General features: G+C 41.4%; 1 protein-coding gene across 7 annotated transcripts; it reads right to left on the bottom strand.

Moving 5' to 3' along the window:
• Positions 1-832: 832 nt before the first annotated feature.
• RESF1 (retroelement silencing factor 1) lies at positions 833-26,073 on the bottom strand. Of its 7 annotated transcripts, none has more exons than XM_079139254.1 (6): positions 25,989-26,073; positions 24,532-24,647; positions 15,266-15,395; positions 4,754-9,352; positions 3,041-3,124; positions 833-2,440 (listed from the first exon to the last, which is right to left on the bottom strand). In XM_079139254.1, exons 4-6 carry the CDS (start codon positions 9,300-9,302, stop codon positions 876-878), a joined length of 6,198 nt encoding a protein of 2,065 aa, XP_078995380.1. In that variant the 5' UTR covers positions 9,303-9,352; positions 15,266-15,395; positions 24,532-24,647; positions 25,989-26,073; the 3' UTR covers positions 833-875. The 7 variants fall into 7 exon arrangements, with proteins under 7 accessions (XP_078995380.1, XP_078995382.1, XP_078995383.1 ...); XM_079139256.1 differs by lacking the exon at positions 25,989-26,073 and adding an exon at positions 25,656-25,673; XM_079139257.1 differs by lacking the exon at positions 24,532-24,647 and having other exon boundaries at positions 25,989-26,070.
• Between the last annotated feature and the right edge of the window lie 1,914 nt (positions 26,074-27,987).

The raw sequence follows: 27,987 nt of genomic DNA, 5'->3' as shown, positions 1-27,987 counted from the left end.
ACAGGGCTGCTACCAAGGCTTCTGCTTCTTTTCTCCAGGTACATCTGTTTGTAGGTCTGAAACACTGAGTCTTTTACTGGGTTTTGTACTCTTTCAAATCCATCTGCACTGAAGCTTCTCTTGAAAAGTCTTAAATTAGTCTCATCTAAAGAAACAAAAATGTTACTTTATTTACTTTGATATTCTTCATATGGTGATGAATACACAATTTAAAAACTAAGGGAAATTATGCATTTATCAATGGGATGAACGAAAATGTTAAGGAAGAGAGTTAAGCAAAAATTAGACAAATTAGGACTCTTTATGGAGCAAATTATGAAGTATACGTGAGTCGTTGCCTTTCCTGTTTCCTCCTGTTAACCCCACTGTCATGGCCCACGGCTAGATTGCTTTACCTTTACCCTTGTTTAACAAAGGCATCCAACGATCTGTATATTTCAAATGAATGTCACCTTTTTTTGTGTGTATATGTGTGGGCAGGGCTCTGGGAACGCAGGGGTGGTCAACTGCGGAGCTGTAATCCTAGCCTTTTTTATTTTGAGACAGGGTCTTGTTGAGTCTCTGAGGCTGGGCTTGAACGTGGGATCCTCCTGCCTGTCTCCTCAGTTGCTGGGATTACAGGTGAGCACTACCATACTCGGCTGAAGGTTTGTACTCTTTGGCCTGGGACCTGAGAGAATTGAACCCAGGTGCTTGAATATGCTAGGCAAGCCCCTCACCATTGAGCTATAATCGGAGCCAGTAATGTCTCATCTTTATTTTTACTTATTTGACAGCGAGGTGAGCTAATTTAATTTTTTTAAAAAAAGAGGTAAACTTATTTCTCTTTAAAAAAAAAAAAAAAAAAAAAAAAAAAAATCCCTGGTCTGTTAAGGTCACTTCAGCTGCTTCTTAATGTGGCTTTTCTCTGGAATGATGGAAATGGCTCCAGGAAGCTGGCCCAAGGAAGTGAACTTGGAGAAGGAGATCCACAGGTGTTCGTTCTTGCCCAAATCCAGGTAGTGCAGGTCGATGAGCACCTGCACTGCCTCCTCCACAGAGCCCATCTGGATCAGCGCCATCTTGCGGTCCTTTTTGAAGAACATGAACCCCTTGACTTCACCCCCACTGCTGGAGAACAGGACCTTGAGGTCTTCTTCTGTTACGGAAGGTGGGATGTGGGAGAGGTACAAGGTGGCAGAGGGCGGGAAGATGTTATGGAAGTTTTTGGAGCCAGGCTTCTTGAAGCGGTGCAGTGGGGAGTTGCTGAAGTCCCTGGTGAGGCCCTCGTCCTCTTGGTCCTTGAGGGGCAGCTGCACATTCTGGTGCTTGGTCAGCGTGATGCTGATGGGCTTCCCATGCAGTGTTTGCCCATTTAGGAGGCTCATGACCACCTGGGCCTGGTTCCCGTCTGCCATCTGCACCAGCGCGTTCTCCTTGTTGAAGAAGATCTTCAACCGGTGAACGTCCCCATAGACGCCAAAAAGAATAAAAAGGCTTCGGGGTGTGACTCTCTCCGAGTTGAGGTTGCTGACCAGCAGGACAGAGTTCCCGGTTCCTGCCAGGCCTGGGATGGCCAAAGGGGCCAGGGCTCCAGGTACATTAGGAATGGAAAGACCTGTGGCTTGAGGAATCGCAAAGGTGGGAGGGAACCCAGCTGCTGCATACAGAGAGGCTGAGATGTTACCAGGTACAAAGGTTGTGGCCATGGTCTGGTCCAGCAGAGGCTGGCTGCCCCCAGAGGGCAGGTCTGGGCGCGTGTAGTCGTAGCTTTTGCTGCTGTTGTACTTGATGCTGAGGCAGGTGAGCTTGGAGAAGTAGATGAACATCGTGCAGTAGGGGTTGTAGATGTTCTGTCCATGCAGCGACTGCTTGGCATGCTGGGCACTCAGAGGATCGGCAAACTGCAGTAACACCTGGAACTGGGTATTCCTGATGAACGTGATGATTTTCAGAACGGTGCCAAACCGGGAGAAGATCTGATACAGCATGCCCAGAGTTACAGGGTAGAAAAGGTTCTTCACGATGATCCTGAGCACAGGGCTCTGCGAATCCATCGCCATTCCTGCATCCACAGCTGCAGCTGAGGCCAGGGTTGCCGACTGGACCAAGTTCCCCGCCTGCAGGGCCTCCTGGACCTGCTGTTGGTTTGGGGAACTGTCGGTCTTGAGCTCCTTGTGAATGGAGAACTGGATGTAGATGGGATGGCCGCGCAGCACAGGTGTCACTAAGGTGGAGTAGTTGACCAGGTTGTTGGCTGCCTCCTCTGTGTTCATCTCAATGAAGGCCTGGTTCCTGCCCTTCAGCATCAGGAAGTTGGTGACCTTCCCAAAGGGCAGCCCCAGGGAGATGACCTCGGCATTGGTGACTTCACTGGGCAGATTGCGGACGTGGATCACACGGGACCGGACACCAGCACTGCTTCTGTCACCTTTGAGCTTCTTGCTGTCATTTCCGTTTGCTGCAGAGGCAGAGTTGCTGCTCATTATAAAGGGTCCCTTAGTGACACACGTGGAGAAAAAGCTTGTCAGATCCCCGCTTCCTGCTACTGCTACGTCTGGGTCAATGCAGTCCATGGCACAGAGCAGACCAACAGGGGACAGGAGTGGAGGCACCAAAATGATGTCTCATCTTTAAAATGCAAATATTCCTCGCCTACTTTGTTATGAGGATTAAAAGAATCAAAATCGCCTACAAGGGGGGTTAGCAAACTCTGACCTGAGACCAAGTCCTGCTGCCTATTCTGGTAAAGAGTTTACTTAGAATTTGGCCTACACTAATTTATTTGCACATTATCTGAAGCCTTTCTCTTGATACAATGACAGTTGAGCAGTTAAGCCTAGACCTGAAATACGTGTTTTTTATATGGTCTCATTTAGGAAAAACATGAAAACCCCTTAGCTAACTTAGCTTCCCAGCCTATGGCATGACAGAAAATTGGAGAATGCCCTCCTACCACTCACAAAAACACTGAATGACTGTAAAATTAATAAAATATATTTCTTAAGCATCATAATCATAATCTAATTTACATGGTGTTAAATAAAAGAGATGATTTTACCTGTTTCTTGGCTCGTTTCCTGCTTCCTTTTCTTCACTGTTTCACATTTTATCCAATCTTCTTTTGTACTTTTTATTCCTGAAACTATTTAAATATGTATTTTCAGAACTCTAGATATTGCTATTCATCTCTTTATTAAAAAGAATTACTAATCACATTAAGTCAAAACTAGATTTTGGAAGAAACCAAGATACATTGTATCCATATCATCATTAAAAGGGGCCTGGAAGGGTTGGGGCTGTAGCTCAGTGATAGAGCGCTTGCCTCCCATGTGTGAGGTACTGGGTTCAATCCTCAGCACCACATAAAAAAAATAGTGTCCATCTACAAATAAAAAAATTATTTTTTAAAGGCTGCGGGGGGCTGGAAAAATTTCTCGTTTGAAGTGCTTAGATACCTCAAATGAAAAATTAAATACTTTTAAGGTTTCTCTTCACATTATGTGTTTCCCCACCTGGGCTGAAGGGTATTCAAAGGCACCAGAGATAGCAAGCCAGTCCCACAGTCCACCTACTTCCCCTGATGTGGCTATTACACCCAAGGCCTCAGGTTCTAAGGACCCAAATGAAATGGACTATTGGAATCATCCACATTTAACAAAATGAATTCTGTACTCTCATTATACATCCCGATCACCTTCCATGAAAATGTACCCTGTTTATGCTGTAGCTTTATACACCCCAAAAGAAAGTCAGAAAAGCACAGCAAAGACTGATTTCCACTCAAATTCTGTTAGGTTTCCAATCTGGATTTCTAAGCACAGTGCTTTATCTTAACAGTAACAACGCATGAATATAAGAGTACAAATAACTAGTCACCCATTTTCTCCTTTGTTCTTCCTATGCAAATACTCATGGCTGCCACTCTGTTTTTAGTGACATAATTCACTTCGGGGTGACTCTGCTTTCTGGTCCCTACCTCTTACACAGGCCAGATGTTACCATCTGTACTTCATGGAAAATAGTCATTTGACTATTTCAAAGATGACAATAAATTGATCAATTTCTATATGAACAATAGGATTTCCCTACTAACCATTACATAGCTCCCAATGGTTAGAACAAAATTTCAACTGATAGGGCTGCTTTTAAAAGTCCAAAGGGGGCTGGGGATATAGCTCAGTTGGTAGAGTGCTTACCTTGCAAGCACGAGGCCCTGGGTTCAATGCCCAGCACCGCAAAAAATAAATAAAGTCCAAAGGAAAATGAGCAAAACCAAATCTCTTAGAACAAATGTATACTTGACACCTTCCTAACCACAAAATAATATCTCCCACAATATTATTCTTTTAATTTTAGCACTGGAGATTGAATACAGGGGCACATTACCACTAAGCTACATCCCAAGCGTATTTTTTGACAGGGCCTTGCCGAGTTGCTGGGGCTAGCCTCCAACTTGTGATCCTAAGTGGTGGGATTACAGGCATGCACCCCTGCACCCGGCTCACAATACAGCCTTCTTGATAGTAAATGAAGGCTGTGTTTTGGGCAAACTACAATTTTGCATAACTCTCGTCATTGCTATGAATTTACTATAATTTACAAAAAGGGGACCATTAAGCCTAAAACAAACATTGCTCAAGAAAACATCTACTAACAAATAGTAACTGTTGTAACACATGCACATGGTCCGCAGTCACAGTACAAGGTGCCAGCTCTATTATCACTTATACCTCTTCACCATGTTGTACAGAACAAGAAAATCATACTCGACCTTGCACAGGGGCTTGCTCCCTTGAGTGAGGCTTCCGATCATTCCCTTTTTCAACCGAGTTTTCATTCTTTAACAGTACATCTGGACATAATTTAAACTCCAACATGCTTGGTTTTACTGGGGCATGCTTCACAGAGATCTGAGGCTTCTTTTCTTGCTCTTTATCTTTATGAAGCTTTTGAGGTGGACTGTCATACTGGGTGAGACAAATACTTTTCCGTTCTGTGCACTTAAATGCAACCCTGTTCAGATACAATTTCCTTTGCTCTTTTGCTTGGGAAGGCACTTGGTGGAATTCAACTTCACTACTTGTACTGGTTGATTTTTGGTCTACTTTGGTTTTATCAGTGCACATTTTGTCAGGCAGCATTTTATCAGCTCTTTCTTTAGCAGTCCTTGAACTGTTGTTCATCTTAGACTTCTCAGAACGGTGGCGTTTGAGGCTTTTGCCATGGCTGGTACACACAGTTGCTGGTTCTTCAGAGGACTCTATGCTGCCGCCAGGTCTCTCATTTTGTTTCTTACAGTTCCCCACTTGCACAGGAAGTGGACTGGGCTCAGAATCACGTGGTACATCATTAACACATATCTTCTGGGATGTTTGGTTGGCCATCCATTCTTTATGCTTCTGCCTTTGTAAATATTCCTTTGGTGTTATAATTCTCTTAGTTGAACTGTGCTTCAAGTCTGAGTTGATGTTTGACACTGTCTTTTCTTTAACACTGACTCTTTCATTAGGATTCGACAAAATATTACATGGCTTGAGTGTACCTCCCACATTTTTATTCTGTTCCTGTTTATCAGATTGTTCCTTCTTTATCTCCCTATCCAGTATGCTCCCTTGGTCTAACTTCCTTTCTTCTCTATGTTTTTGTTTGGATCGACCTACTCTAAACTTAAATTTTTTCTTTTCTGGTGATATTGAATGTACCGAAGAACCATTCCTCCTGTGTAGCTCTTTAGTCTTTACTTGTAGTGGACGAGGGTTCTGTGGTACGCGTTTCTCCTGGTTTACTTGGGAAGCTTGCTCATAAAACGTCATTTTATTAGTAGAGTGCAAAGACGCCTCATGGAATTTCAACTTTCTTTTCCTTTTATTACTGTGTAAGCCATCGAGTTTGTTGCCTTTTGGTGAAAACTGACAGTTTGATTCTTTTCCCATTTTCAGGGAGCTGTGCTGTTTTGCACTAGATGTATGCTTTTTGTCACCATCACATTCAGAGAACTGACCAGGTAATTTCGGTTCTGTCCCCAACAAACAGTTCTGCTTTGTTTCAGATGTGTTTTTTATACTCTTGCCATGTATTTCAGATAAATTTTTTTCCTCAGTCACCTGAGGAAGAGTCATCTTTGGATTATTTGAAACATTAAATTCAAGGACAGTGACATCTTTCTCTGAGGCTCTCTCTTCTGAGTTACAACTCTTGGTCTCCAAAGAACTCTGATCTCTCCCTTTCTCCTGCTCCAGGGTGGAGCTCTTAATGGAATTACACTGACACTGGGGCACTCCTTCATAAACCGTTGTAAGCCAACCCAATGCACAGCAGTGGATTTTATCTTTTTCTGGGTCCCATATTATAGATTCATAAGGTGCTTGTGCAGTAGCTGCTTGTGGGTCACATGGGCTCTTTTGTGCTATAGGCTTCTCTGTCTGAGATTCTGGCAACTTGTCTACCTCACAGGCTTGCTGCGTGTCTACCTCACAGGGCTCATCCTCTTCAGGAAATAATTCTTTCATCTGCTCTGTGCTTAATATTGTAATTTGTATTTGGTCTGTGGAATCCTTATCTTTAGAGTCACAAATGGTTTTACCACAAGCTGGATCTTGTGAGATCTGGCCTGTCACTTTTTGGCCCACAGATCTTTCACGTGTGTTCACAGCTTCAATGCCATAGGGAAACTCTTTCAGAAGTTCTGATAGCTGGTCACGTAGACACAAGATGGGTGTGTTGTCATCGTGCACCTCCTTTCTAGCAGAATCATGGGTAGTGACATTGCTGGCTGCCTTTTCCTGAGGGTTAGTACTTGGCTGAATCATGGTAGGTGAACAACACACATCTTTACCTGTGCTTTCCATTTCAATGGTTTGTTCTAAATTGCTTTCCTCTGGAATTCCTCCGTTTGTTTCAAAATGCTCAAAAGATGACAACCCTGGAGGTTGCAGTGACTCTGACTGATCAGTTGTTTCACGAGCAACATCCACGCACTGCATACATTCATGTCTTTGAAGACCAAGGTCCTTATTTGCAGTGGTGTGATCTACTTGTTCTTTTTGTCTGCTATTAATCACCTGCTGGTAGGATGAAGAGAGGTTCTGTGGCTCAACCTTTTCCAAAGCATTAGAGCTGAATATTTTTGCAATTTGAGAATTATAAGATACATCACCTTCAACAAGAGAACAAATATTTTCAATCAGTAATACATCACCACTCTCAATAGGAATGTCCCTTGATTTACATGAGGTTTGCTGATCACTCAGAGAAGAGTGCTTTCCTTGACTGATATTAGTCATGTGTTCTGAATTACCACTAGTTGGCTCATTCTGCTTTTCCTCCTGAGTTAGTGGAACAGCCTTAGCTGAAATTGTAGTACTAGCAACTGGACTGTTAACATCAACTTTCACAGTAGCAACCACTGTTTTATTTTTTTCCATTTGACTTTGTAAGCTACAAATGCTACCTTCTTTGATAACTGGATACACCAGTTCAGGTAAAGCTTCAGGTGTCATTCTTTTGAGAGGCAATGATTTGACATTTGAAAGAATTAAGGGTGACACAACAGCAATCTGAAGTTCTGTCCCCTTGGTTACGTTTGCACCAGAAGAGTCATAATTCTGGGTTATCACTGGCAAAGTTGTTTCTTGGGATGGCGTTACCCTTTTATTCTGAGAATTTCCTTCAGCTGAAGGAAAAACCTTAATATCACCTTCTGCAGTCTTTGAAATTCCAAGTGCAGCTGTGTTTGTTTTTAATTCATTACATTGCTTTTCCTCTGAAGGTTGTAAAGGTTTTTCTTCTGTTGTTGTTGAAGGTGGCTTTTTCCAAAGATTAAGACATGTTGTTAGCAACTCCATGGAACAGTGACTGTCACTTTTAGCAGATATTCCTTGTGTTGATAATTCAGACTGCTGAGCTGGTTCACCATAAGAGTTATTTGTTGTTTTCGTACAGCCCATCAGAAGATTTTTATTAATTCTAATTTTCCTTGCAAGTTCTGAAAACTTCCTTTTAATTTCTACTAACGATTTAATATCCCTCACTAGCTTTTCTTTTGTGACATTTGTGTCCGGTGTTAGATTTGATGCTAGATTGCAGGAATCCATTCTTTTCTCTTGATTATTTTGAGCAAGGGTCTGAGCACTATCCACAGAAGATCTAACTGGTTCATTAAAAGGCTGTGTGATATTGGTATGTACCTTCAAATTACAGAAATTTCCAGTTGTGTTAAGACTTTCACTAGCGTTTGGCCACAGCAATTGAAAGCCCTTATTGAAGTCTTTTACTTCAGATGAGTACACTTCAGGACTCTGAGGAACTTCCATAGGTAAGTTTTTTATAACATGTTGAGAATTTGACAAAGGCTGGCTTCCATATTTGCAGGGGTAAGGAAGAAGAGGAGGGGGTCTCTTGTTTGTTTGGGTAGGATATTGATAAGAGGGCACAGGCACAGTCTGTGGTGATTGTAAAGTCTGCGTTAAAGAGGGAAACTGACAGTTTTTAACTTGAGATAATGTAGATGGCATGTTTTGTTTCTGAACAGCTGGATCTTGCAAAAAGCTCTGTGGCATAATGTTTTGTTTCTGAACAGCTGGATCTTGCAAAAAGCTTTGTGGTGTAATGTTCTGTTTCTGAACTGCTGGATCTTGCAAAAAGCTTTGTGGTGAATAAGAGTATTGCTTTGGAAGTGGTCTGTAATCAGGATAGGTCTGTTCATTCGATGCATACTGCTGCACCCAATCAATCTGTCGATCTGATGGTGGTTGGCTAAGTGTTCGATCTCCTTGAAAAGTTACAGGAGCTCTTACAGAATTTGAAGGGTTCATTTGTAGTTGCACAGAATACCTATCTGATGATACAAGCTGACTCTGTAGTGTATGAGGATTAGATGTATTAGTTCCAACATCAGCCTGATGACATACAGTTGCCTCTGTATGAGAAGGCATGGAATTCCTCACTGATGAGTTCAACCATGCATTTTGCATAATTCCTGAAGACATTTGCAAATTATGATTTGGTTGTCTGGGTCCTGTAATAGTTCTACATGTTATCCTTTCTACTGATGTTTGTGAGGCCACCAATGTCCTATTATGCATATTAGAAACTGGAATTTGAGCAGTACTGTAATTTCTGATATTTTGCACTGGTTGTGAAACTGGATTTGAATTGCTGGAATACATGCATGCTTCATTACTTCCAGGATAGCTGAAAGAACTTTGAGATGTTGTGGGAAGCTGGTTTACTAAAAACTGCTGCAGAACAGATGACTGGCTTTTAGTATATGGTGGTGGTGGTGGTAACATATCACCCTCTGTCTTTGCATTCCAATTCATGACTGGTGTAATATGGTAGCTATCAATCTGTTGTTTTGAATGTCAGGAACCTGCAAGAAATAAAGATCTGTTATTTTTTTGAAAATTAGTATCTAACTATGACTATCATAATTACTGAAATTTGAGACTAAAAAAAAACTCACCTTGGAAAAGGAATAGCAATGAAAGCTGCAATAATAAATAAGGCAAGATTAAATGTGTATACAATGTATAGGAGGAACTCATTCTACACAACATAGTTATTACTGTTACATTTAAGTGGGTATCACTTTGTTTTTACTTGTTATTTTTGGACAGAGCTGGGGAATCAAACTAAGGGCCTCATACAAGCTAAACATGTGATCTACAACTAAGCTACATCCTTAGCCCCTGCTTTTCCTTATTTTCATAAACTTTTCATTCTAACTAATCTATGCTAACTTGAAGAAAAAAAAAAAAGTATGTTACTTTATCTAGAAAATTTCTAGCCATACCCTGGAAGGGTGAAGCATGCCTATAATCCTAAGTAATTTGTGATGCCAAGGCAGGGGGATCATAAGTTTGAGGTCAGCATGTAGCTCAGTACAAAGGGCCCTTGAGTTCAATCCCCAGTACTAGGAGAAAAAAAAAAAAAAAAAAAAAAAAAAAAAAATCAAGCAGTAGGTATAAACAAACACTGATTCATAAATAAAATCACGTCTATAATCCCAGCAACTTGGGACATTGAGGCAGGAGGAGTTCCACCAGTCTCAGTAACTTAGTGAAACCTTCAGCAACTTAGGAAGACCTCTCAAGATTTAAATAAAACAAACAAAAAAGACAGGGGATGTAGCTCATTGGTAAACTGTCCCCAGTACCAATCACCCACCACAGCCCCCATCACAAAAAAAATAAAAAAAGAAAGAAAAAAAGAAAAAAGAAAAAGAAAAACAAAGCTGTCCTGAACCGGTTGATTAGCATCTGAAGTAGTAATGACTCTCATGCAGAGTGCGAACTGGGCAAACAAGTGTTCTCCGAGATGTGTTCTTTTCTGCATGTACCCCCAAAGCCAGCTGTCAGAATACTCGTCAGACAAGTGAACAAAGCAAACTTTTTTAATGGTGCTTACATAGCTTAAGTTTATGAAACCTATCCCTCCAAAGCAACAGGACTAAGTACTATCTATTCAGATGGCTGCCACTAGACTCTCCCTATTGGTAAGCAAGTTTCAATAAACTGTTTTCTGCTATTTTCCTGTATTTTCTTTGGACTGTCTACCCCAGTACCCATTGCTCCACTGCCCTGGTACAGCTAGGCCATGGAAAGGACACATTCATTCAAACTAAAATTTAATGAATTACACACTTTAAGAACACATCTTTTAAAATACATGAAATACAAGCTAGGCACAGTGGTGCACACCTGTAATCCCAGTGTCTCCGGAGGCTGAGGCAGGAGGATACAAGTGTGAGACCAGCCTGGACAATTAAGTGAGACCCTGTCTCAATAAAAATTTCAAAAAAGCTGGAGATATAACTCAGTAGTAGAGTGCCCTTGGATACCAAGGCTACTGTCAATACCAAGTACTACTGTCAAAACAAAACAAAGCAGGGCATGATGGTGCACACCTATAACCTCAGCGGCTTGCGGGGGTGAGGATCACCAGTTCAAAGCCAGCCTCCGCAACGGCAAGGCACTAAGTAACTCAATGAGTCTAAATAAAATACAAAATAGGGCTCAGTAACTGAATGCCCAAGTTCAATCCCCAGTATAGAACACACACACACACATACACACACACACACAAAAAAAAAACCACTCAAACCCTAGATTCCTTCCAAACACACGATCTGTAATGGGCCTGTTTTCCATTTTTTATAACTAGGATATCTTATTTTGCTATACATATACCCTACCTCACAGTCTACATAATACTCTATACAGGTGTTACAATACAAAAGAATAAAAATTAGTCTTTGTCTCTGGTCCTCGATTCAAAGCTAAATCCCTGGGAATTTCCTGAGTGATAGAAATATTTTTTGTTAGTCACAGTGAACCCCTTTGCTCACTTCCAAGTTTATGCTACTAAGGTGAGTTGGAACAGGCTCCTAGTCAGCTCTGGGACCAGACTGGTCAGAGGGTTGGAACTTTCAGTCCCATCCACTGACCTCTAGCAAGGGATGTGAGGAGCAGAGATTAAACTCCACAAAAACTCTGAACAATGAAATCAGCTGAGCTTCCATGTTGGTAAATACATCATGATGCTAGAAGGGTAGTGCACTCATAGGTCACTGAAGCTTCACCCCACCCGCCCCACCTACTTTGGTATATGCAACTCTTCACTTGGTTCTGTCAGAACTATATCCTTTATAATAAACCAGTATACACAAATAACATGTTTTGCCGAGTTCTGTGACCCATTCTAGCAGATTACTAAATTCAAAGTGGGGAGGTCACAGGATCCACTAGTTTACAGTTAGTCAGTAGTATGGAAAACCCAGTCTAGTGAATGAGGTCAGTTCTTGTGGGATTGAGTCCTTTAAGTGACTCTGATACCAACTCTAGGTAGATAGTACTAAAACTAAACAGAACTGCAGGCTACCCAGATAGTGTCTGCAGAGAATTAGAGAATTGGTTGACATGGGGGAAATCCATATCTCTGGTAAGATAAGTGCTCTGTGAAGAGTAGAGGAATAATGTTTAGTCTTCCATAAAAGTGACAAATTATGTTTTGAAAGGTCTCACCAACAGCCCATTGATAAAGCCTATAATCCCAGTGCCCTGGGAGGCTGAAACAGGAAGATGGCAAGTTCACAACCATCCTTAGATATTTAGGGAAGCCCTAAGCAACTTAAGGAAAATCTGTCTCAAAATAAAAAACAAAAAGGGTTTATAGCTCAGTACTTTAAAGGGACCCTGGGCTCAATCCCCAGTACCAAAAACTAAAATGAATTTAACTATAAGATCCCCACCTGCAGTCCACTAGGGAACTGGATGCTGATGGGCAGAAATGCATACAGGTGCCGGAGAGTAAGCATTGAACAATGTAAGAACAACAATTTGGTCTGGAGTTTTCCATCTCAAACATAGCCCCAGCAAACTAACAGAGCACAGGTAGGAAGAGAATCTTTATGTACTATAGACTGGGTTTCCCCCCACCCACTTCTTTGCTGGCCCAGAAGTAAACTAAAGGGTATGAAAGCACTCCTGAATAACTCAAATTAGAAGGAGGAAGTTGTCCTGAGAGTTAAAGTTTTCTCCAGAATGTCTAAAGGGCTGGGTGCAGTGGCACACGCCTGTAATCTCAGTGGCGCTGGAGGCTGAGGCAGAAGGATGTCAAGTTCAAAGCCAAGTTCAGCAATAACAAGACACTAAGCAACTCAGTGAAACCCTGTCTCTACATAAAATACCAAAAAGGGCTGGGGATGTGGCTCAGTGATTGAATGCCCCTGAGGTTCAATCTCTGGTATCAAAAAAAAAAAAAAAAAAGTATGAAGGGCTGGAGATTAGTTCACTAGCAATGCACTAGTGTGCAGGCCCTGGGTTCAATCCCCAGTACCAAAAAGCAAACAAACAAAACTTTTTCACCACTGTGTGTGGTGGAAGGACATGGCAGAGGAAAACACCTAAGGACATGAAAATCGGGAAGCAGAGAGAGAGCTCCACTGAGCAGGAACAAAATATACACTGCAAGGATACGCCCCCAGCAACCTACCTCCTCCAACAGCATTCTACCTGCTTAGGGTTACCACCAGATTAATCCATTCAAGTGGATTAATGCACTGATTAGGTTAATGCTCTCAGACCGCAATCTCACCTCTAAACTTTCCTGCATTGTCTCAAACGTGAACTTTTGGAGGACACCTTTTTATCTAAACCGTAACAAAAATTCATCTCCTGGGTTGGGGCTGTAACTCAGGTATAGAATGCTTACCTAGCATGCACAACAAGGCCCTGTATTCAACCTCCACCACTTCCAGGAACAAAAAACAAAAAAAGAAATGAAAGAGTCTCCTTTTCATAAAAGCACTAAAATTTTTTGAAAAGTCAAAAAACAAACATGGACATCTAACTCAACATTACCTTTATTGTACTGAAATCTGATTTATATTTAAAGTAGGCTTATTTTTCCATTCTCTCAGACATTTTTTTTCTCCTTCCAGGTCCCCAGTTACTCCAACCCATATACTTCTCCCCATACTCTGCTGCCTATTTTTCTGAGGGTTGGGGGGGGGGGGGGGGGAGGAGAGAATACAAATACAAACACAAACTCACACACACGGCATCATCTGTTATTCTCCCACCACAAATTCCATAAAAGGTGAATGCTTGAAAATGTAATCTTCTAGTGACACCTGGTGCTATGTAGATTCCAATCCTGGGGCTGGGGGTATAGCTCAGTGGTAAGTTATAGGCTCAGCATGTGCAGCACCTAAATAAGTAACATCCCATTTCCTTTTCCTTTATTCCTGGTATCAGTCTGTCTCCATGGGGTAACTCACACAGCCTGTAGGATAGTCTCATTTACAGCCCTTCACAGAAATCTCTTAAGAGGGGAATCTACAGCTGCTGCCAGAATTGCTCCTTATCCCAGCATCAAATCACCCAGAATGACACTGCCATGTGTATGTCATTTTTCTGCTGCATCAAAGAAATATTACACAAAATCGTATTTCCTCTACCACTTGTGGTGGTGCATACCCGGCATTGCAGTGACTTGGGAAGTTAAGGAAGGAGGATCCCAAGTTGAGGCCAACCTCAGCAACTTAGCAAAACCCTGTATCAAAATGAAAGGGGAAGAAAAAAAAAAGGGGGGGGGGGCTGGGGATATAGCTCAGAGGTAGAACAGTCCTGGGTTCAATCCCCATATCATTCATAAATAAATAAATATAACTTGTGTTTCTGTAAAACTAAAATGTATAATGAAATATCATTAAAGAAATTAAAATACTAAATGAAGCAATATTCGTTTATCTGGGCATGGTACAGGCCTGTAATCCCAGTACTTTATGAGGTTAAGGCAGGAGGATTGCAAGTTCAAGGTCAGCAACCTCGTCAAACTCTGTCTTAAAATAAAAATGGTTGGGCTGGTAAAGCATCCCTAGCTTCATTATCCAATGCCATTTAAAAAAAACAAAAAATTCATCTGATGCAAAATAAAACGGTATGACACTCGGAAAACAGTAGATGTGAACTATATAAAAATAACCTTAAATGTGAATTGAGTAATCAGTCTAAAAGAGATATCAGAGTGGACTTAAAAAAACTACCCAACTATATGCAGTTTGTAGGAGATACACCTTAGATTCAAAGATAGAAAGATTGAAAGGAATAGAAAAAAATCATGCAAACAGAAGCCACAACTGGTACCTCATTTTCTATTTCTATAACTGATTACTACATCTTGGGTAGTTTACAAAGAATATTTATTTGGAACATGGTTCTGAAGGCTGGGAAATTCAAGACCTCACAGCGGAATCTAGTGAAGTCTTTCCTGTTGGTGGGGACTTGATGGCATCCTAAGGCAGCAGAAGGCATCCCGTGGCAAGATATAGACCAAACATCCAAGCTCAGATGGCTCCTCTAAACCTTAATTACCCTTCCAAAGGTCCCACCTCCAAACATGATAGTTTCTACTGTCTTAATACCTCACAATGGGTATTAAATTTCAACATGATGTTTAGATGGGGGCATTCGAACGATACCAGTTGGAATGGCTATGCTAATATACAGACAAAATAGAATAAAATAAAAAATTTAACAGAGATTCATTGTATAATCAGGGTAAATCAATCAAGGTGTAACAATAATACATATACTTAAGACAGCATCAAAATAGAAGAAGCAAAAACAAATATTCACCAATAAGACGCAAAACCTCAATTCCATACTTGCAAAATAGAAAAAAATGGCCAATATCTTTAAGAAAACAGAAGCCTTGAACCCCCCCCCCCCACATTCCTTCCCTGTTAAAAGAAAAATAAAAAATAAAAAAGCCAAAGTACCTTGAGTTATAAGGAGAGTGACTGTCTGCTAGTTGTAGGTAGGGTGCTGTCTCTAGTCTTTGACAGTTACTGTGGATTGGACCCAGGCATCCAACTACTCATCAAGTGATGGGAGAGTCAGCATGCAGTCCTGTAATGGGAGCAGATGCCATCAATGTACTCAATTCTTTTTTTTTTATATTTCCTTTTTGGTGGTAGTGTGGTTCAAACTCTACCACTAAGCCACATCTTTAGCCTTTTCTATTTTTATTTTGAGACAGGATTTCACTATGTTGCCCAAGCTGGCCTTATTCCTCCTGCCTTAGCCTTGTGAAATCCTAGAATTACATACAGGTGTACATCACAGCACGTGCTATCTTTACATTTGCTTTTAGTTAATTATTTATATATCTTTATGGTGATATATAATTTATGGTAATTCAATACACATATAGTATGGAGAACGGATGAACCCCCAGTCATCAGCTAATCTTGCAATGTCGGCCAAAGCCACCTTGGAAACAATCCTAAAAGGCAAGGATGTTAACAGTCTTGAAACTCGGTTTTCACACTAAGTTATCAGATGGTCCAGTATAACAGGATTCCTGGGTGCAGCAGGATAACAGGATGTTCCCAGCACTGTAACAGTAGGATAGCTGCAAAAATATTTCTAGCTCCTTACTATTTAGTACACAAAAGAAGCCTCTTGATAACTCACAAGCCTTGAACAATTTAAAATGCCCCTATAGTTAGCTTCCTGATTATGAGACCCTATATGAAAAACTTGTGGAACTAGTTCTGGGTCACTGCCCTCTATTAGAGGGCAGTGTTCCACCTGGTCCCAGCTTTGCTTAAAATTATGTTTTGTTTCTGGGTTTTTCTCCCATCTCCTGTTGCCCCTACTCAAGATCCTTTGCTAATGCTGTGCAGGTTGTGGCAATATATAATGCAAAATGATCAGAGTACCTGCATCTCCTCAAAGTCAATCATTTTAATATTTTGGAAACTTTTCTCCTCTTATTTTGAAATAAGGCAGACTGATAGACTGTACAACCACAAGAATGGGAAGTTATATATATTAAAACACACTATTATCATTCTTGTATATCTAAAATAAACAAACAAAAATTTTAAAAATGCACAGATTGTTGCAAACAAGCTACCCTACTATGCTATAGAAAATCAGAAATAGTTTTCCCCATCTAACTGCATTTTCCTGTTTTCCTTCCTTCCTCATATTGGGATTGAACCCAGGGCCTTCCACATGCCAGGCAAGTTCTCTGCCAATGAGCTAATTCCCAGTCTCTTTTTTCTGAGACAGTCTGGATGAATCACCCAGCTTGTCTTGAATATGTAGACTTTATGCCTCAGCCTTCCAAGTAGTCTGAATTACAGGCGTGGGCCACTGAACCAAACCTGTTTTTGTGCTCCTTCCCTAACATCTTTCTTCCCATTCCCTCTCCTCCTTCCTGCTCTTCCCTGTATGTAGTAACCATTATTTCATCCCGTCCTATGAAATCAACTTTTTAGTTTCCACATATGCATGAGATCACACAGTACTTGTCTTTCTGTGCCTGTCTTATTTCACTCAAGACAATGACCTCCACTTATCCATGCATGTTGTCGCAAATCATTTTTCTTATGGGTGAACGATATTCCATTATGTATACCACATTTTCCTTATCCATTCATCTGTTGATGAATATTGAGTTCATTCTGTCTCTCAGCTATGAAAGGGAATGAATTCTTAAGACTCTGTTGTGTGGAAGTGCCCTAGAACACCCTTTGTAAGACAGGATGTAATTAAATAAGCAAACCTGAAACTCTGACCCTAGATATGGGGTAGTCTTCCCTTATTCATGGTTTTGCTTTCCACAGTCTAAAAATTAGTGGAAAACTCCAGAAGTAAACAATTCACAGGTTTACCATTATGTAACATTGAGTAGCATGATGAAATCTTACACCATTCTGCCCATGATATGAATTATCCCTTTGTCCAGCACATGAATGTATCTAGTTTGTATATGCTATCCACCTGCTCATCACTTAGTAGCCACCTCAGTCAGATTCACTGTGTTCAACTAACCTTTATTTTACTTAAAAATGGCCTGAAAGCACAAGAGCAGAGCAATCATGATGGCAATTCAAGTATGAACAACAATAAAATGTCTGTAGAACTGCTCCTTTAAGTGAGGAGGTAAAAATTTTAGCATAATTTATGCACAGTAAAAATCTGGTATAGTCAGGTGTGGTGGTGCACACCTGTAATCCTGGTGGCTCAGGAGATTGAGGCAGAAGGATCAAAGAGTTCAAAGCCAGCCTGAGCAAAAGCAAGGTGCTAAGCAACTCAAAATACAAAAAAGGGCTAGGGATGTGACTCAGTGATTGAGTGCCCTTGAGTTCAATCCTTGGTACCAAAAAGAAAAAAAATCAAATATCATCATCATCTAGTACTACCCAATTTCCATATCACTTGGGAGTCTGGGAACATACTCCCCCCACCAATAAACAGGAACTAATGTGGTTAGCATGATTTGTTCTCTATTAATCCCAACCATATGCCAAGTTTTATCATTTGCAAAATAGGCAATTCTAATGTGCTAATGCTGGTAATCTGTGTTGGTCTTCACTGGGAATCAAGCAAGCAGCCCTTGCCTGTTGAGGTTGATAAAGAGCCATGGCCCAAATTTAAGAATTCAAGGCCATAATTCACACATTCCTATTCTATACAGAATCTGGAGGCTTTCTGTATGTCATAATGAAAATATCACGCAAACACTTTTTACTACAAACTCTGGTGATTGATTGATTGTTTCTGGTAGAGAAGAAATCAAATCAAAGGGTAAATTTTACTGTCTAGAATTTTTAAATTTGGTGCTGTGGATGTAGCTCAGTAGAAAGAGATCATGGCTAATTTTTTAATTTGCTGGGGGTAGTGATGCATGCCTCTGATCCCAGCTACCTGGGAGTCTGAGCAGGAAGGTGGCAAGTTCAAGGCCAGCCTCAGAAACTTGACATGATACTGTCTTTTAAAAAAAAAAAAAAGGTGGGGGCTGGGGATATAGCTCAGTTGGTAGAGTGCTTGCCTTGCAAGCACAAGGCCCTGGGTTCAATCCCCAGCACTGCCCCCCCCCCCCAAAAAAAAAGGTTCAAGCTGGGGATGTAATGAGGTTCTGGGTTCAATTAATTTTTAAAATACAATTGTACGCTGGGCACAGTGGTACATGCCTATAATCCCAAAGACTTGGGAGGCTAAAACAGGAGGATAGCAAGTTCAAAGTCAGCCTGAACAACCTGGCGAGACCCTGTTCCAAGATAAAACCACAGAAAGGCCTGGGGATGTGACTCAGTGGTTAAGCATCTCTGGGTTCAATCTCAGGTACCATAAAAAAAGTCCAGTTGTGTTACAGTGAGCCTGTATTCCCACTGACTTAGGAGCCTGAAGCAGGAAGATCACTTTGTCCCGAAGTTTAAGACTAGCCTGGGCAACACATCGAGAACCCCATCTCAAAAACCTCTAAACCTTACCTCCTGTAAGCAGAAAATGTCTATCATTAGATTTGACAACTGGGGGATTTAAATCTTAGAAGTTATTATTAACTATTTCTTGTTAGAAGACTGGAAAGACAACCAGTCACTTAAAATCCAAAGTGTAGGAAGTCATGCACAGCAAGCTATGAGTTGTGAAAGTCATCTGTCACGCAGGGGAAAAAAGTGATGTGAGTTGCTATAAATAAACCGTATAAATATAACTACTACTGATGTGGACTTACACTAAAAATTTCTCAAATATCTTGCAGGGTGAGTGGCGCATACCTGTAATCCCAGTGACTCTGGCGGGTGAGGCAAGAAGAGTGTGCAAGACAGCCTCAGCAACTTAGAAAGGCCCTAAATAACTCAAAACCTTGTGTCAAAAAATAAAGCAAGCGCTGGGAATGTGACTCCGTGGAGAAGCACCTCTGGGTTCAATCCCCAGTACCAAAAATGAAAAAAATAAATAAAAGAAGTTCTTGAAGGTCTCACTAAGGTTAACAGAATTCTTTTGGAGCTGGGGATGTAGCTCAGTGGTAGAATCTGTTTGGTATGCTTGAACATTCAATCCTAGATAGCCACCAGGGCTGTCTACACCATATTCTCTTCCTTTTCTAGGGACTTCTTTGTTTTTATCCTCCCCACTTTTCTGAGGATTGCTTCACTTATACACAATATTTTTCTCACAAGAAAGCTTGCTAACCTGCCTGTACAAGCTAACCAAATTCACTGATAAACTAATGTAACCCCTCTCCCCACTCTTCTGACTTTTGCCTTGAAACCTCTTTGAAATCTCTACAAAAACATATGTTCAATCTGCATTTTCCCAGAATGCAACTATGATCAGCCTAAAATAACTCATTTCTTAATTTATACCTCCGTTTCTCATAAGGGTGGACACCTCCAACATTACCAAAAGCAATGTTTCTTTTGGAGTATCCACTGATGTGGAAAATTGTAAAAAGCCAGTATTTCTCACTGAAAAACTGATCTGTAATAAAAACATCTGAAAAAATCATACTATTAAAAAAAAAAAAAAAAAAAACAGATGCCAACACTTTGGGATTAGATCTCTTCGGAAATTTCAAGTGTCATGATTTATTCAACCTATAGTAAATAACTCCTTTCCTATTCTTAGTTAAGAAATCACACCGTCAGTCCTTGAAATAGGACTTCTATAATCAATTGTTTTAAAATGTACATTATTTTACAATTCTAGCTAGTATAAAAACATAGCAGCTATCATTGGAAACTTAACTACATATCAAGAACAGCGCTGGGCCAGGCGTGGTGGTACATGCCTGTAATCCCAGAGACTCCTTAGTAGAGGCAGGAGGATTGAAGTTTGAGGCCAGCTTCAGCAATTTCATGAGGCCCTAAGCACTTGAGACCCTGTCTCAAAATAAAAGAAAAAGGACTGCAGATGTAGCTTAAGGGTCAAGCACACTTGGGTTCAATCGAAATATCAAAAGGACTCATGGTTTCCTTTCTTCCAGTACTAAGGACTGAACTCAGCGGTGCCGTACCACTAAGCAACAATCCCAGACCTTTGTATTTTGAGGCAGGATCTAAGTTGCTGAGGCTGCCTCTAACTTGAAATCCTCTGCCCCAGCCTCCTGAATCATGAGGATTACACCACCATGCCAGGCTTGGCTCATGGTTTTAGAGGTTTCAGTCCATGGTCATTTGGCCCCATCGCTATGGGCCTGTGGTAATGCAGGACACAACAGGGAGCACATGGTGAAGGACATCTGCTCACCTCATTATGACTGGAAAGCAGAGAAGGAGAAAGAGAAAGGGGTAAGGGACTAGATGTAGTCAAGAGCATGTCCCCCCAAGAACCCACTCCCTTCAACTTGGTCCTACCTCCCAGTTTCCAATAATCCATTCAGCTATGAATCCCTCAATACATTCATCCACTGAAGAGCTTAGAACCTCATGATCCAATCAATTCCTGAAAGTCACATTTCTGTATTGCTACCTTGTGGACGAAGCCTTCAACACATAGTTGGGAGATATTCCTGATTTTAATAACAATAGTGAAAGAATGACTGTTCTCCCTGTACAAGATCAGGAGCAAGACAAGGATTCCACCTTGCCACTTCTATTCAACATTTTACCAGAGGCTAGTCATTGCAGTTTTACTCCAAAAGCATCCAGAGTGGAAGTATAACTATCCTGTTATTTGATCAATATATAGAACTAAGAAACTAGTTTGGTTAGGTTACAAAAACACAAGATCAATATACAAAACCAATTGTAGTTCTATATAATATTTTACCCACAAAAAACAATTCAATTTACAATAACATTAAAAAATATAAAACAAAGCCAGGTCATACAGTACATGCCTATAATCCTGCTTAGGAAGTTTGAGCTAAAAGAATCAAGTTAAAGGACAGTCTGGACATCTAAGCAACACAGTCTCAAAAAAGAAATAAAACTATTATAAAATACTGCTGAATGAAATTTAATACCTAAATGGGAAATATCTCACATTCATGGGTTTGGAAGACTGTTGCAATACTCCCCAAATTGATTTACAGATGCAATGCAACCCTTTTAAAAACTAAGGATTTTGAAACTGGCGTTGTGGCTCAGTGGTAGAGCACTTGCCTAGTACATGTGAGGCACTGGGTTTGATCCTCAGCACCACATAAAAATAAATCAATAATGTCCATCTATAACTAAAAAAAAAAAATTTTTTTTTAATTGAGGATTTTATCCTAAAATTCATATGAAAATATGTTTTGGACTGAAAAGATCCAAAACAATCTTAAAAAAGCAAAATTGAACTTATACTTCAAATTCAGAGCTTAGTACAAAAGTCCAGTAAACAAGACTACTGGGGTATTCATGTAAGATAGGCTTTGGTCAATAGACCAGACCCAGAAATAAACCCTCACACTTATGATCACTAATAAGGAAGAACATTAAAAAATAAACTGGTCAACATGCACATGAAAAGATGTTTTACATAACTAAGCATCAGGAAAATGCCTATAAACTCAGGAACTCAGAGGCTGGGGCAGGAAGATCACAATTCAAAATCAGCCTCAGCAATTTAGCAAGACTGTTTCTAAATAAAATATAAAAAAGGGCAGAGAACGTCGCTCAATCATTAAATGCCCCTGAGTTCACTCCCTATTACTAAAGAGGAGAAAAAAAAAAGTTCTTGAAAAAAAAAAAAAATAGGGCTGGGGAGATAGCTCAGTCGATATAGAGTGCTTGCCTTGCAAAGCCGTGGGTTCCATCCCCAGCACTGCACAAAAAAAAGGCAATCTACTTCTGGTTTCTGTTTAAGAAATCACACCATCCAATTAAGTTTTTTTTTTTTTGCGATGTTGGGGATTGAACCCAGGGCCTTGCACACACCACGCAAGCGCTCAACCACTGAGCCACAGCCGCAGCCCTCCAATTAAGTTTTAACAGTGAAAATTTTCATCTCAAACTTTACAAATGAAGCCTTGTAATCTGATATATCTCAAGAGAATCTTGAGTTACTGTCATTAAATCTTGGCAACTGTTTTTTATAACTTTGAGCACAAAAGGTATACCTTTAATCTCACCTGAGACATTTGCTTCAACAGGCCACTCCCCCACTTTGCCCTTCATTTACAAGCACACTTAGGGTGTAAAGAACTTAAGCACAGCATAGCTAAGTGCTTTTGTAAGCACTTAGAATTCTTCAAGGTTTACAAAATTGTTTTCTCACTTTTTCCCCCCCCAAATCAAACTATGTCTTGCTAAATTGCTTAGGGCCTAGTATAGTTACTGAGGCTGGCTTCAAATTTGTGATCCTCCTGCATCAGCCTCCCAGGTAGCTGGGATTACAGATGTGCCCCACCACACCCAACTAAAGGCTTCTTTCAAAGTGAACTTTAATTTGCATTTCAATAGCCAGGGCTGATGAACTATTCTTGCTTTATCTCAAACTGAATGCTTTCTGCGTTAAGTTTACATAGCAAAAAGGGAAGGAAGCCTGCTTAGACAAAACAAGGGTTCTTAAAGTTCAACTCTGCCAATACATTTTAAACAAGGTAGATCAATTCCCTAAGGATTTAAGCCCCAACTCTGTCCAAAACAGTGACAATCTAGAAGGGACGATTCCCATACTATCAAAGGTAACAGAGAACAAAGCTTTGGAGCAGGTTGCCTTGGCCAAGATATTTAATGGATATTAAATGACATTGAGCCTGTAGGTAAAACCAGATGTGGCTTGGTAGTGACTGTTACTATAACAACAAAAAAAAAACCTAGGGTATCTGCAGGGATGGGCTTAATAGGACACAAAGCTCATGAATTTACTTGGAGCTTAAATGAGCAAAATGAACTTCCTGTAAGACAATGTAAAATGCACTAGGTCACAAAACACTTCCTTTAACATGACAATAGCTATTATGTATTACCACATGCAGTAGCTATTCTGTGTATTCCATGTATGAAACTCATGTAACTGATCACAATAATCCTGGGCATATACACTGTTATCCCATTTCATAGATAAGAAAACTGAAGCAGAGATGTTTCTCTGAAATTGTATATTGAGTGACAGAGCCAAGACCTGAACCAAAGCAGTGTGGTGTGACTGCGGGGAACAGTCTTCATCATTACATAAGGCTTTCAAATACAAGTTTTGTGGTTACTGGAGGTAGGCCCCACAGATGACTGCTTTGCCCTTACAGGACTAGTTCTCCCAGAATGGTGCTCTATGATACACTCCCACTACCCACCATGCTAAAAACATTCAAGGCAGGCATGGTGGTGCATGCCTGTAATTCCAGCAACTCTGGAGGCTGAGGCAGGAGGATTCCAAGTTCAAGGCCAACCTGAGCAACTGAGTCCCTCAATAACTTGGTGAAACTCCATATGCAAAAAAGGAAAAAAGAAAGAAAAGGGAGGTTTTGGTGACGTAGATCAGTGGTAAAGCATTTGCGGGTTCAATCCCCAATACCACAACACAACAAAACAGAAAACAAGTGCCAGCACATTAAGTACACCTCTGCCTAGGTAACTGACCTGTCACTTCACTATAAACAATCTCTTCCTGAACTAAGGGTGTAGCTCAGTGGTAGAGTGCTTGCTCAGCAGGCACCAGGACCTGGGTTCCACCTCTAGGACTGAGGGGGTGAAGGGGGGCAGGGAAGAGGGTGGGTGTTAGATATGGAAAATGACAAACCCCAAAACAGTGTGGCCTGGGACAAGTGGGTGAGGAAGAAGGCAACATATTGATAAAATTGATTCTTTTTCAATACATTCTTCCCCAGGGAAGAGATATCCATCAAGCCTAGAACGACAGTCTCTGGGAGGAAGCCAAAGCATTGATCCTTCCCAAGTAAGTCCTTTCTCAGATACTGACCACTAACCGCTATCCCCAGACCCTCCATCTGGCCCGTAAAAACAGATCTCAAATTCCTGAGTGCGCGAACCGACACACTCATTAGTTAAGTCACCTCTCAGTGTAACCTATATAGCACAGACTCCCCCTTTGGGCAGTGGCTCACTTTCCATCCGGGAGGTGGGTCCATCGGATGTGTGATTTCATCACTGAATAAGAGCTGTGCTGAGCGTGAAATTTGCACCTGGCTCAGTCATTTTGTGCTAACAGTCAGGGAGGACTATATGGCAACATTATTATTTCTTCTGTGTCATCAAATCCATGGGTTCTTTTAATTTTTATTCAATGCTGACCTGCTGCATTAACACTTCATTCCATAATAGGTAAAATTATTCTACAGTAGAATGTGAATGATTACCTGGTTAAATCAAGGTAGGTGACATACTTTCAAATGATTTACTCTTTATGTATTGTGTACTTCCATTTCCCTCCACATGTCAGTCGTTTCCACCTAGAACGTGTGCTTCTGTGGTCCTAGGGACAGCAAAGAACATTTTGATCAACAGAAAGCACATTGCTGTGGAAAGTATATTCCTTAAGGCTGCACTGAAAGCACAATAAGTTCACTGAATTCTTATTAAGCATGCTAAAAACAGAAACATTAACCTAACTCTGACCACAAAATACCAGCAGGTTCAAATTTATGTGCTCCTCTAGGTCCACTACTGTCCTATGGCTCCAAAACAAAAATACTTTATTTTAGCAATTTTATTTTAAATTGCACTACTGAATTTGAGAATTGTACAGGGGTGGAAAAAAAAAAAAAAAAAAAACACTAAGTAACACCTTAACGCAGGTGCACAGATACACTTAATAAAAATGGGGGCAGGCACGGTGGTGCACGCCTGTAATCCCAGCGGTTTGAGGCTGAGGTAGGATTTGAACCAGGAGGCTGAGCAAGTCTACGAGACCCTGTCTCAGAATAAATATAAAAAGGACTGGTGATTAAGTACCCCTGGGTTCAATCCCCATTAACTAACCCCCCAAAATAAAACAAGATTTACCGCTAACATATCACCTTCAATAGAAAATGACAATCGCTAAACACACTGAGTGGCCCATTAAAATGAACCGCAAGTTCATACACATCTGCCTTTCTCTATTTTCAAGGTAGGTATTCAAAGTACTACAAATAAAACTCTTGCCACATAAATGATTCCCCGAAAGCTTGCTGCTGAACTCAGGACCCTAAGGACCTTAGCTTAGAGAATCTGCGTCCCCGGGGACCATCTAAAGTGGGTATGCATTTTAAAATGCCTGGAGGAACTATTAGAGAGGAATAATAGAGCTCGAGCATCTTCTGCACACACGCCTTCACAGGCCGACTGTAGATAGGAGCAGAGAAATTCTGTTACAGGACGCTTTTGCTCAATGGGGGCGGGGAGGAGAGAAAGGTAAAGAAAAAGAGTAAAAGCAAAACAAAGATTCTTTTTAATCACTCCACCCACGGGGCAGAATTAGACTTAAGCAGCACTCACACACCCTGCTACCTGCTTCGCCGTTGAACAAAACGCGTTCTCCTCCTCACCAGTCGCGACCTCTAAGGTCGAGAACACAGAAATTTAAGAAAAGCAACCAGCGAGGCGGGGCCGTCCGGACGCAGGGCTCGGGCGCGGCGCAGCTCCGGGCGGAGGCCGGCGGGGCGCGCGCCGAGCGCCGAGGCACTGAGCGGCCCGCGGCTCCGAGCTCGGCAGAACAAAAGCGCTGGGCCGCGGCGCGCAGCCCTGCCCGCCAGTGGCTCGGGCTCCCCGCGACCCCGCCCCGCTTGGGATCCCAGAAGCGAGCCCGGAGCCGGGGTCCCGACCTCTCACTTACCGACAGGCGCAAAGGACAGCGTTCTCCCACCAACCCGGAGAAGCAGGAGAACGCCCCGGGCCTCCCGGCCCGGAGTTTAAGTCAAATCGGGCCCGCCTCCAGGGGCGGGGCGAGGAGCGAGACCCGCTCTCCTCCAATAGCCGAGCCCCGCCCCTTGCCGGCGGCTGCGCGCGCCTCGCAGTCGCGGTCCTAAAGCCGGGTAGATGAGCCTCAGCTGCGCAAAACTCAGCAAATAGCGTGAGTTTTGCAAAGCTCTTTCACTTATCTGATGGGATGACTCCTGCAGTCCAGTATCTTTAATTTGTGTCAAAATTGTTATAGAGGGATACCGTGGAGCCGAAGCTACCGTGGGGATCCTAGGGATCTCCCCGTGTGTACCAGTAGGAAAGAATTCAAGCCAGACACACAGAATAGCAAGCAAGTTTGTTAAAGGAAGCCTGGTGTGGCAGTGGCACGCCTGTAATTCCGTCAACTCCGGAGGCTGAGGCAGGCGGATCCCAAGTCCAAGGCAAGCCTCAGCGATTTAGTGAGGCCCTGTCTTATAATTAAAAATAAAAAGGGTTTGGAATGTGGCTCAATGGTTAAGCGCCCCTGGGTTCAATCCCCATGCAAAAAAAATTTTTTTAAATTAGATTAGTCAAAGTGAAAGTATACACAAGATAGGCCCAGAGCAGAGAAAGGCATAGCTTTAATAGAGTCTAGGTTTCCAGAGTCTGGGTTTCTTTGTTCTTGTTTTGTTTTCTCATACCCTGCGGCTTGATCAACAAGTTATTTATTGCCGTATGTCCTTCTGTATGGTCTTTAGTCATACATAGAACCAATGGGGCTCTATCACTGGCCTACATCCCAGCCTCTTCAATTTTTTGAGACAGGGTCTGGCCTTGATTTTGCAATCACCACCTGCTTAAGCCTCCTAAATTGCTGGGATTACAGGTGTGCTCCACCTGGCCAGGCAGCAAATTTTCTATTATTGTGGTAATGACTGGGTTATAGGAAATAGTTTTGACATGATTTTGAAATAATAGTTCCTTTAAGGGGTTATAATTAACAGTGGCCTCAAGTGGTTTGAAATACCAGTTCCCGATTTTTTTTGGTGAACTTTAAGTGACCAGATGCTTGTCCTTTTTGTTAAGGTTTCCTGTTTTAACCAGTCCTGTCATCTTACAAACTTAGTCTCTCATGTACACTTGTGATATCTTCCATAAAATTTTTTTCCCTTATTTTCCCTTTTACTACTGGCTTATAACTACCTACTTAATAAGAATTAATAAAAATTACCTGGAGGGCTTGTTAAAAAGGGATGAAGGGCTGGACGCAGTTGTACACTGTAATCCCTAGAGGCTCAGGAGGCTGAGGCAGGAGGATCCTGAGTTCAAAGTCAGCCTCAGCAATGTAGTGGGGCCCAAAGCAACTCAGTTGAGACCTGTCTCTAAATAAAATATTTTTTAAAAAAGAAAAAAAACAAAAACAAGCTGGGGATGTGGCTCAGTGGTTAAGTGTGGTTGGGTTCAATCCCTCATACCAAAAAAAAAAAAAAAAAAAAAGTATGAAGTGTTGAGCACACCAACTGGAAAGGCTGAGGAAGTAAGAGCTCAAGTTCAAGGCCAGCTTCAGCAACTTAGTAAGACCCTGTTTCCAAAAATAAAAAGGGCTGGGAATGTAGGTCCCTACTTTGGGTGCAATTCCCCAGTACAGCCAAAAAAAAAAAAAAGAAGTCAGGGAGAGGATTGAACCAGACCACCTGCAAAATTGCTGACTCAGTAGGTTTGGAATGGGGCTAAAGATTCATATTTCTAACAACTTGCTTTTCTGACAAGTTGCAATTCTATAAAGAGGAACCGTTGCTGCTGGCCTCAGAATTACTGATCTAGAGTAGGGAACAGCCAACATTCTCTGTAAAGTATGTAAGAGGATAGTATTTAGGGTTTTGTTTTTTAGGCTATTAATGTAGGGAGAACATCCATTATGCTGAGGAATCTTGAAGAAAATTGACCTGGGA

The sequence above is a fragment of the Sciurus vulgaris genome (genome assembly GCF_902686455.1).
Source record: "Sciurus vulgaris genome assembly, chromosome: 5".
Lineage (NCBI taxonomy): Eukaryota > Metazoa > Chordata > Mammalia > Rodentia > Sciuridae > Sciurus > Sciurus vulgaris.
Note: the sequence above shows the minus strand (reverse complement) of the source record. Positions and strands in the feature narration are given on the sequence as shown.

Excerpts from the sequence above, each read along its gene's own strand:
- RESF1 (XM_079139254.1), bottom strand. The coding sequence starts at position 9,302 with ATGAATTGGAATGCAAAGACAGAGGGTGATATGTTACCACCACCACCA. Across the intron at positions 3,125-4,753 it reads GGAGCAAGCCCCTGTGCAAG|TTTCAGGAATAAAAAGTACA; the intron begins GTCGAGTATGAT and ends ATATTTAAATAG. Across the intron at positions 2,441-3,040 it reads GGAAACGAGCCAAGAAACAG|CAAACGGAAATGACAGCAAG; the intron begins GTAAAATCATCT and ends CTGCCTCTGCAG.